This window comes from Cebus imitator, unplaced genomic scaffold (genome assembly GCF_001604975.1).
Source record: "Cebus imitator isolate Cc_AM_T3 unplaced genomic scaffold, Cebus_imitator-1.0 Scaffold699, whole genome shotgun sequence".
Lineage (NCBI taxonomy): Eukaryota > Metazoa > Chordata > Mammalia > Primates > Cebidae > Cebus > Cebus imitator.
Window position 1 is genome coordinate 293,609 of NW_016108014.1, and position 10,937 is coordinate 304,545.

At 42.7% G+C, this 10,937-nt stretch overlaps 1 protein-coding gene across 7 annotated transcripts in view; it reads left to right on the forward strand.

Moving 5' to 3' along the window:
• The first annotated feature begins 4,063 nt into the window (after positions 1-4,063).
• The window catches only part of ARSF (arylsulfatase F), a 40,518-nt gene continuing 33,644 nt past the window's right edge, over positions 4,064-10,937 (forward strand). For 2 of the 7 annotated variants that reach the window (XM_037734982.1, XM_037734985.1), the window contains exons 1-2: positions 4,064-4,219; positions 8,039-8,077. In XM_037734982.1, coding sequence (XP_037590910.1) covers positions 4,155-4,219; positions 8,039-8,077 — 104 coding nt within the window. In that variant the 5' untranslated portion in view covers positions 4,064-4,154. Of the gene's footprint in view, positions 4,220-6,302; positions 6,868-8,038; positions 8,078-9,538; positions 9,564-10,937 lie in introns of those variants that run through there. The other 5 variants (XM_017518715.2, XM_037734986.1, XM_017518714.2 and 2 more) reach the window with 4 other exon arrangements.

Here is a 10,937-nt window from a genome sequence, read left to right on the forward strand (position 1 = left end):
AGCAACTACAAAGTCAACAGGTGGATAAATCCATAAAGATGGGAAGAAACCAGCGCAAAAAGGATGAAAACACCCGAAACCAGAACACCTCTCCTCCTGCAAGGGATCACAACTCCTCACCAGCAAGGGAACAAGGTTGGATGGAGAACGAGTGTGATGAATTGACAGAAATTGATAACATGAAATTTTAAGAGGAAATCGGAAAGCATCTCTGGAAGCAGGGACTCAAAGAATATACTTTAACCATGTGCCTAAAGTCACAGGCAGAATAGCTTAAATCTTGCAATTGGTTTTCAGGCTGAGCAAATTTATGGATTTTAAACTGCCAAACAGCTCTGAAAACAGTGACTTACTACCTAAGCAAAGGCTACTTCTAATCAGTCTTGCACGCATATGTTTACATACAAATTTTCTTCACTTTCTGAGAAGAGCACAACATTTTTACTTCTTAATTCAACAAATGCTATTTAATTTGATTTAAAGTTCTCCTTTAAAGAGTAATGTGTGGTTTTACATGCCTAGCTGTTAGTTGTTTTTTAACTAATTCCTGGGCCTTCTGTAATTTCTCTCCTTTTAGAGGTTACTGTTTCCCTTAAGTTGGATTTGGATAGAGTTACATGGTTATATTAGAGATAACAAGAGTAGCTATTATCATAATTTAAATTTTACTTAAATCTCAGCAGAGAATTATAATCTAGGACATTGTAAACAAGGAATACATGAAGTTTCACTGTGGGACACCTGCGGAGCCAGAGGCAGTGGTGTGGTCCTGAGATGGCAGCCATGCTGCGCCCCCGTCAGCTGCTGCTCTTCACCTGCGCCTCATTCTCTGTGCCTCGCTCCCTCCTCCTGCCCTCGGTCAGCTGCTGGCTGCACCTTCCTGCGCATGCCTCCTGCCCTCCCTGGCAGGCTAACACTGGTGTGCGGGGCCTGGCTCCCGATCACTGCACAGGCCAAGTTCTTGGGAGCATTTGCTGGCTCCAGGTTTGTGAGCTATTTTACTACTGCCTGCTCCTCTGCTGTCCAGTCTTTCCTCTTGCTCACTGTTCGCTTCCCCCACCCAAGCAGTAGCTGCTGGCTTGGGCAGAGCTTTCCTCCTGAAGCCTCTAATTCCTTTTTTCTGATCCTTTTATAAACATACACCTGATTGCCTTGCCGATCATTAATTAGCCTGAGCAGGCTAAGAGTTCCTTCTGTAATGCTGCTTGCTTAAGACAAGGACCTATAGCTGTCGCATGTCCTTTGTCCTTTTTCCTGTTCATTGGTTGCTTGGTGCATGATACTGTGTAAGATTTCTCCCCAGTTGTTCCCAGAGCTTTACATCTAGTGTGCTGTCTGCCGGAAACCATGGGCTTTGGGAAGCAACAATCTGTATTAATTATTTCAATTAGGCCTGATACTCTTTCTATTGCACTGATAACTGCTGTCCCATGATGAATCCCTAGGCTGAAACAATGCCTCCTTGAACTTGGCAATCCCCAGTGGGGGATTACTTGACTTACTGACTACTTGACCTGATTGCACGGTCTCTGCAGCTTCTGCTTTGGGGGGTCCACCGCTTTCCTTCCTTGCAGTGATGATCATGTTGGTTCACTCCACATTTGGGCACCTGCTGTGATGATGACTCGGTCGGGTCTCCTCACACCAGGGCACTTGCTGTGGCATTGTGTCGATGTTCCTGTTCGGGTGCCAGCTGTGACGAGCATCACGTCGGGGTCACCACCTGAGATGTTGATCACCACCTGTGGAGGTCTGTCCTGTAGACCCTGACTCAGCCATGGATGAATAAGTGCACTCACACACACAGTACAGTGATTTGAGTGGGCTAGGGATGCTTGTCAGCTGCTTTCAGAGGGCGATTGCAGCTAATCAACCCTACTTCCTGTCCTTCCTCACATTTATTCTGTATAGATTTAATAACAGAGGTTCTAAGTCAACAACTTGTGGATAATTAATATGGCTAAAGAATGGTTTTATGAATGATAAAAGGTCTTGGTTCCGGGGCCCACAATAAATACCATTAACGGGTAATTCCCATTTGACCTCCCCGCAAGAGGGCTATCCAGCACAAAGTTTACATGAGTAAACAAATTAGAGTAGAGACAAAGGAATGTGGGGTAAACAGACTTAACTGGGGAAGCTTTTATTACCCTAATCTTCACTCTATGACTTAATGCTCTAATGTTAAGAACTGGCTGCCTTCAGCCCATCTCATTAAAACCGTTGAGCCTTCCAAAAGTTTTCAGACTATAATCTATAATTTCCCTAATATTTCCCTTAATACTTTGCCAGCCACCCCAAGTGAATCTCAACATTATATGGCTTTCTCAGCATCTAGTTCTATTTTTATCTTTTCTGAACTCTCTACTTTCTCTCCACAAGTATTTGTTCCAATGAATACATCTCAATCAATCTGCCTGTCTCAACCTCCCACGTGTTGGGATTACAGGCATGAGCCACTGTGCCAGGTTGCACCATTCTTCTTCTTCTTTTTTTTTTTTTTAATGAAGTCTCCCTCTGTCACCCAGGCTGCAGTGCAGTGGTGCGATCTTGGCTCATTGCAACCTCCACCTCCCGAGTTCAAGTGATTCTCCTGTCTCAGTCTCATGAATAGTTGGGATTATAGTCATGTGCCACCACACCTAGCTAATTTTTGTATTTTTAGTAGAGAAGGGGTTTCGCCCTGTTGGCCAGGCTTGTCTCGAACTCCCGAGTACCAGCCATCTGCCTGCCTCAACCTCCCAAAGTGTTGGGATTACAGGCGTGAACCACCACTCCTGGCTACAACGTCATTCTTAATTTCAATGTCTAGTCTAGACATTTGAAACAATTGAACATATTGGATTGTACCAAAACAATATCTTGTTAAAGAGAATGACCCTCTCCACCCAACCTGAAATAGATGGAGGCAGTGCTGACTTTAATCTAAATCTTAAATGAAATGTGCTTCACTCAATTTTCTTGTAGAGAGGCTGACTGCTTTATTAGAAAATGGGAGAACATTGACCTTTTTCTATGATTCTCCTCTGATCACCCTGGATAGAATTCCTTTCACTTTCTAACCTGTGTCTATTTCAGCCCAGGATACATTCAGCTTGTTGTCTATAACACTTTATTTCACTTTTTAGTAGCCACGACTGACACTGATCCTCTCTGCTGAGAGAGGAGCTATTCTGACTCCATTCCTTGTGACTACAAAATCTACCCTGGAGGTCAGATGCTCAGCTGGCATTTTGTAAATATTCCATGAACAAATGAACTCTGGCTTTGGGGTAAAAGAGTCAGTTGCCCATCATTTGACAGATCCCTGGATATTTTTTCATAAAAATCACCCTAGCAGGTTGCTTATTGCAAAATGACATGTGTCGTATCTTCTCCAAATCTGCATATTGTTAAGCAAAATTTGTATTAACGAGAAACAAACAAAAAAAAAAGTGTCTGTTAGTTTGTTTTGCTTTGCTTCAGCAAGAATTATCTCCTGCATCAGAAATTCAGGGAGCACTTTTGCTCTCATACATTTTATTGGCATTTTTCCCAGAGACAGACATTACTAGGACACTTAATCATCTGTGAGTTACTTAAATGCTCCCTTCAGCTCTTGGAAGAGTGAGAGGTTCTGATTCTACATCACTGAGATGGTTTATGGAGCCCTCTTCATCCCATAACGCCAAAGAGTAACAGTCAGAACATTTTATTAGGGGGCAGCTGAAATTGTCCAGGGAATGTGGCTAGGGAGTGTTGTTACCTTTACATCAAAGGCTATGCAAAGATAACACACCAGTCTTGATTTCACCCATGATATAAGTGAACTCCAAGGGTTTCAGTAAATTAGCCATGTCGATGATAAGCATTGCATTTGTTACAATCTCACTCTGTTTCCTGGCCAGATGCTACACTTCAAAAGAAATGCAAAGTTTGATAAAACAAACATGATATCAATTTAATTAGGGGAGCTTTATTTTGAGTGGGTCACCATATCCAGCATGACAATAAAGTCTTCCATGTATTTCTTGTCCTACTGGAGGACTATATTAAGATTCATCTATGTCTTTCAGAGATAGCAGGCAAGTGCTGTTTCTGAACAGTTTGGGTCAAGTCAGACACATGCCCTCTACCCCCACAACTATTCAACGGACACCAGAACATTGCAAATCATGGCCTTTAAGAGGACTGCCTTTGACCGACACAACTCAAGAAACACTACCTGGTTTGGTCAAAGGTTTGTTCCTTTTCACCGTGCATTTTAGTGTTTTACTTTCCTGCCCTTAAGACAGTTTTGTGCCATGGCATTATTGCATTAAACAAGCATGACTACTTAGGTAGCGTGAACCGTAGTTTAGAATTGAGCTAAATGTGGCTATGTTACTGTTTCTCTTTTTTTTTTTCTTTAAGAGATGGGGTCTTGCTGTGTTGCTGTGTTGCCCAGGCTGGACTACAGTGGCTATTTACACACATGATTCCACTACTGATCAGCATGGAAGTTTTGACCTGCCGCATCTGTGACTTAGCCTGTGTTCACCTGGCCTTAGGCAGCCTGGTGGTCTTCTGCTCCTGGGAGGTCACCATGTTGGTGCTGAATTTAGCGTGGACACTCGATCAGCATAGCACACCATAGCCCAGAACTTCTGGCCCCAAGCCACCCCCCGCCTCAGTCTCCTGAGTAGCTGGTACCACAGGCGTGCTACTTGCTGTTTTTGTCAACGTAAAAGGGAATCAGAAAAGGCAGAACATATCAAGATCAGTAAATCTAGGCTGAGCATGATGGCTCACACTTATAATCCCAGCACTTTGTGAGGTCAACGCAGGAGGATTCCTTGAGGACAGGAGTTCAAGACCAACCTGGGCAACATAGAGAGACCTCATCTCTACAAAAAAAATAATAGAAAATTTAAAAATTACCCAGGCGCAGTGGTGCATGCCTATAGTTCCAGCTATTCCAGAAGCTAAAACTAGAGGATCTTTCGAGCTTAGGAGGCTGAGGCTACAACGAGCTACTACCATACCACTGCACTCCAGCTTGGGTGACAGAATGAGACCCTGTCTCTAAAAGAAAAAGAAAAAAAAAGAGATTAGTAAATTCTTTAGAAACCAAGATTTTGCCATGAGCAGGTGCACGAAGGTGGAAAACATTTCTGGGAATTATAAGTAGGAATTCTGAAAGAAGTTCTCAAAGTGAACACTCATTCCACGGAGAAACAGAATGAATCAAGAGAGTCCTAGAAGCTGGGGTAAGAGGAATCCGTAGAAAGCAGAGAAACTAATTCACCAATGAGACTGCACACCGACTGTCATGAGCTGCCATGGGAATCTGTATTCCAGACACTTTTATTCTTTGTATTTTATTGTTCGGGTTGAAAATGCACCTGGGCACAGTGACTCATGCTTATAATCCCAGCACTTTGAGAGGCCAAGATGGGAGGATTGCTTGAGCCCAGGTGTTTGGGACTAGCCTGGGAAACATGGTGAGATTACATAAAAATACAAACATTATCCATGGACTGGTGGGTGCCTGTAGTCCCAGCTATTTGGGAGTCTGAGGCAGGAGGGTCGTTTGAGCCTGGAAAGTCAAGGCTGCAGTGAGTTGTGATCACCACCATTATACTCCAGCCTGGGTAACAGAGAGTGACCGAGTCTCAAAAAAAAAATCTGGTTCCTAGAGTTTATGAAATCATACAATAGCATGTTTAATAGAGTGTTCCATCTCAAAAAAATGATGTTTTGTTGAGAGAGAGTTACACATGCCCTCTGATACTCTCAAATTTTATTTAAAATGCTGGGAGTGTTGTTTAATATAATAGCCATCCATTTGGGGCAGGATGTTGATGAACAGTACACCTACGATTTTCCAAATTATTCCCCACACTTTGTCTTGTTGAATTTTTTTTGAGATGCTATTTCTTTCTTGTCACCCAGGCTGGAGTGCAATGGTGCAATCTTGGCTCACTGCAACCTCCGCCTCCCGGGTTTAGGCAATTCTTCTGCCTCAGCTTCCTGAGTAGCTGAGATTATAGACACGTACAACCATGCCTGGCTAATCTTTGTATTTTTAGTAGAGATGGGGTTTCACCACGTTGTTCAAGCTATTCTCAAACTTCTGACCTCAGATAATCAGCCCTTCTCGGCCCAGCAAAGTGCTGGGATTACAGGTGTGAGTCACTGTGCCAGTCTTGTTAAATATTAAGGTATAATGACAGGGAAGACCTTCCATTCCCCACTCCCCCGCCACCTTTAATTGAGAGCACAGATGTCCCTGAACCACTGCTATAGACCATGAGATCACTGTAATGCAAGGGACATGATTACTCTGGCTCAAAAGAGCCAGTCTGAATCCTGGTGTGATGAATGGGTTTGGTGCTTGTCACAGGTAAGAACATTCAGCATCAGCAAGACAGGCTGTAGGTGTTTTGCTGAATGTAATGTTTTGTTGTTGGTGTGCTGCTGTTTTTTGCTTTTCTCTTCCTGGACGTGTAGTAACAGTTGCAAATGCAGGTGCAGATTGCCTCATTTGTACATTATCAACGTGCATCATCTGGGTGAGCCGAGCAGGGACCAGCCCTTCTGTGGCAGAGGGAGGTGGGACGGAGAGAGGCTAACGCTTTTGTATGATTCGAGGCGGCTGCCAGAAGAGGCAAAGTCTTTGCCGAACGGCCTGTCTATGAACAGCTTGTCTGTTCTCTTCTAAGATATTAGAGAGACACTATGACTAATAGGTAAGTTGGGAAAGGCTTGTTCCTATACATTTTTTCAGTCTTATTTTTTAACCTCTTGTTGAAATGGGCAGAGTTGAAAGATCCTTTGACCTTTTATTCTGAAACTTAATGGAGTAGCTAAGGCATTGATCTTGATTCCAAACCAATTTTAGTGTGGGTAAGTTTCTCTTTCTGTCACGCTCATACCTTCTCTTCTTTCTTCCCTCGCTCCCTCTCTACTTTTTCTTTCTTAACCAAGAACGTGTGTGTGTGTGTGTGTGTGTGTGTGTGTGTGTAGTCTGTGGCCAAAGTAGCCACACTTTGGAGGAATTAGTTTGTATTTTGTTCTTAGTGTTATTTTAAGGTACAACTATGGGTAGTTTTGCAGACTGAAGATGGGCTTTTCTTTCATTGTAACGCATTTTGCTGTCATATCCCTTAGTCCTAACCCCTTGCCACTGCCAATTAAATGCCATCATTAGTCATTCAGTGGTTTTGAACTTGGATTAATGCAGTCAAAAAAGAGGCAGCTCAATTTGAGTAACTACCTCTTTTATTATTCAGGACGCAGAGGCTTTCTGAGTTTCAACTTTGGACTTGGCAGGACATTGAGACAATTCCCTAGTGCCAGCATGTTTCAGGGCAGGTTTTGCCACTGAGACAATTCATTCAAGAGCCCCAGGACTTGGGGTAGCAGGATTTTTTTTTTGTTTGCTTGGTTTGTTGTTTTGTTTTGAAACAAAGTCTCACTCTGTTGCCCAGGCTGGAGTGCAGTGGCATAATCTCAGCTCACTGCAACCTCTGCCTCCCAGGCTCAAGCAATACTCCTGGCTCAGCCTCCCAAGTAGCTGGGATTACAGGCATAAGCCACCACGGCCAGCCACAAGGAGTTCTTTTAAAAATGGACCAAAAGACAGGAGGAGCACTTGAGGTAGGGAGTTCGAGACCAGCCTGGCCAACATGGTGAAACCCCGTATCTACTAAAAATACAAAAATTAGCCAGGCGTGGTGGTGCATGCTTGTAATCTCAGCTATTCAGGAGGCTGAGGCATGAGAATCGCCTGAACCCAGGAGGAGGAGGTTGCAGTGAGCCGAGATCGCACCATTGCACTCCAGCCTGGGTGCCAGGGCAAGACTCCCTGTCAAAAAAAAATGGGTCAAAAGAATGAACTCATTGAGAGTTCAGGACTCATGCAGTAGTGGCCTCGGAAAATCAATTTTAAAACGTTGGAATTAGGGATATGGCTCCCAAGTCTAGTGGGAATTTTATGCTGGGAACTAATTTAATCAACACATGAATGACACATTTTTTTTTTTTTGTCTTTTTAATCCTACGTCTTTTGCCAAAGACAACAGGAAGGTCCTCGGAGCTGCACAATGAGGGTCATGTAGGTAAAGTCATACACTATATTGTGAGCACATTGAATCTACTGTATAATTTTGTGTATTTGTGAATTCAGCCTTACAGATAGTGGTATTTGATATCATCTGTCTTTTTTTCTTTTTTCTTTTTATTTTCTTGTAACCTACTATAAGTCAACATGCTGTTTTTACATGGCTGGCTATAAGATGTCTAAGTTCATTCTTTGGACTTAGTAAGTGTGTGATTTTTTAAAAAAAGATAGGAGAGAGTTAGGCAGTTGATATAAATATAAACTGTAAATTTCCAACAGATACCTATGAGTTTATTTTTATTTTTACTTATTTTGGAGACAGAGTTTCACAAGGTTTTGCTCTGTCACCCAGTGTAGACTGCAATGCTGCAATCATAGCTCACTGCAACCTCCAACTCCTGGGCTTAAGAGTTCCTCCAGCCTCAGCCTCCAGAGTAGCTGGGACCTCAGGTGCTCACCACCACACCCAGCTAATTTTTTATTTTTATTTTTTTGGAGAGACAGGTCCTCATTATGTTGCCCAGGCTGGTCTTGAACTCCTAGGCTCAAGCAGTCCTCCCACCTCAACCTCCCAAAGTGCTGGGATTACCGGTGAGAGCCACCACTGTGCCCGGCCGTGTATATGATTTTAAAGTACTGTAAAAACAGGGGGTGATAAAACAATTCAACTAACTTCTCACAAAAGAAAAGCATTTCTGTAACTTGGGATTTGGCCCACAGTCCTGCGCATGTAGCTTTTGCCTGCAGGATGTTCTCAGTCTTTGAGGAGATGTTTGCATAAAGCAAAAAAAATTGTCGTCTTCTGTGGCTACCATGGTTTCAGAGTGTTTATAATGGACTCTGAGAGCCAGTAGGGATGAACTGCTGTTTGTACTTTTCCTCTCAGAGGAGATATTTGAAGTGGGTTTTGAAACATGTGTAGAGATGAGATAGAAATTGAATCAGGAATCCACAGGTCCAATGTTCATTACCTAATAACTGAGTAGGGATATGCTGAGAAGAGGGTTACATGCTTCCTTAAGAAAATCTGACCTCAGCCGGCACTCGGCAGAATTGTGAAGTGGACTCACGTGGTCCTCAGATTCCATGTTCTTTTTTTCCTCAGTTCAGGTCTTTCCCCAACTTCCACTTTTCCATTACTTGGTAATTCCTTATTGGGTTTTTTTTCTGCTTGTTTTTCTTTTTTCTCTCTCTCTTCTGAGACAGGGTCTCGTTCTGTAGCCCAGGCTGGAGTGCAGTGGTGTGATCTCAGCTCACTGCAGCCTTGAATTCCTGAGCTCAAGCGATTCTCCTACCTCAGCCTCCAGAGAAGCTGGGACCACAGGCATGCACCACCACGCCCAGCTCATTTTTACATTTTTTGTAGGGATGGGGTCTCACTATGTTGCCCAGGCTGGTGATGAACTGATTCTCCTGTCTCAGCCTCCCAAAGAGCTGGGATTACACGTGTGAACCACTGCAACCTGACTTTTTAAAAATTGTGAGTAACAATAAATTGCATGTATTCATCTTTTTTGTATTATTATTTTATTTTTATTTTTTCTTTCTTTTATTCTTTTAAATTCATTTTTCTTTTTAATTTTTTTCCTTTTAAACTTTCTTTTTCTTTTTTTATTGTCCCTTGAGTCAAAAAAGCTGACATATAAACATTGTATAGATTTATGCTCTACAACTTGGTATTTCGAAATATGCCTGGATTTTGGAATGGCTCAATCATGCTAATGCACATTACCTCATCCACTTACCTATTTGTGATGAGAACTTTGAATAGATATTATCAATAATTTTGAATTCTAAAATACATTCTTATTAACTATAGTCACCACAAGTGCAATACAGTCTTTGAACTTATTTCTCCTGTCAAATCGAAATTTTGTATCCTTCAACCGGCATCTTCTCAATCCCTTCCACACTGGCCAGCCCCTAGCAGGCATCATTCTACCCTTTGTTTCTATGAGAGCAACTTTTTGAGATTCCACATAGAAGTGAGATCATGTGTCATTGGTCTTTCTGTGCCAGGCTTATTTTCCTTAGCATAATGACAGGTTCCCCCATGTTGTCATAAATGACAGAGTTTCATTCTTTTTTTAAGGCTGAATAGTATTCCACAGTGTTATATGTACCACATTTTCTTTATCCATTCATCCAGTGATGGACACTGAGGTTGATTTCACAGGTTGGCCATTGTGAATAGTGCTGTAAGGAACACACGCACCCACACACCCTTAAATTAGAATAAAAATTCTAATTTTAGAATTAAGTTAAGGTTAAATCCCTTAACCTTACAGGCTCATTTAAGTCGCTTAAATGAGGTTAGGTCCCTGGAAGAGGGAGTTAGCCTCAGTCGTCTTATCATCTCCGTCCTCTGCAATGATTTTGCCTCTGAGTACATGTTTTTGGACTTCCCTCCTGGAAGGGCATCTACTTTAGCCTTTAAAAAAAATTCAATAGTTTTTGGGGAACAGGTGGTGTTTGATTACATGGATAAGTTCTTTAGTGGTGACTTCTGAGATTTTGATGCACCTGTCAACAGGAGCAGTGTACACTGTACACAACGTGTAGTCTTTTATGCCTCACTCCCCTCCCACCCTTTCCCCAAGTCCCCAAAGTCCATTGTGTCATTCTTATGCCTTTGCATCCTCATAGCTTAGCTCCCACTTATGAGTGAGAACATACGATATTTGGTTTTCCATTACTGAGTTACTGCACTTAGAAGAGAAGTCGAGACAGGGTTTAGTCCAGAAAGGGTTTCACCGTGTTGACCAGGCTGGTCTGGAACTCCTGGCCTCAGGTCATCCACACGCCTCAGCCTTCCAAAGTGCTAGAATTACAGGTGTGAGCCACCACACCCGCC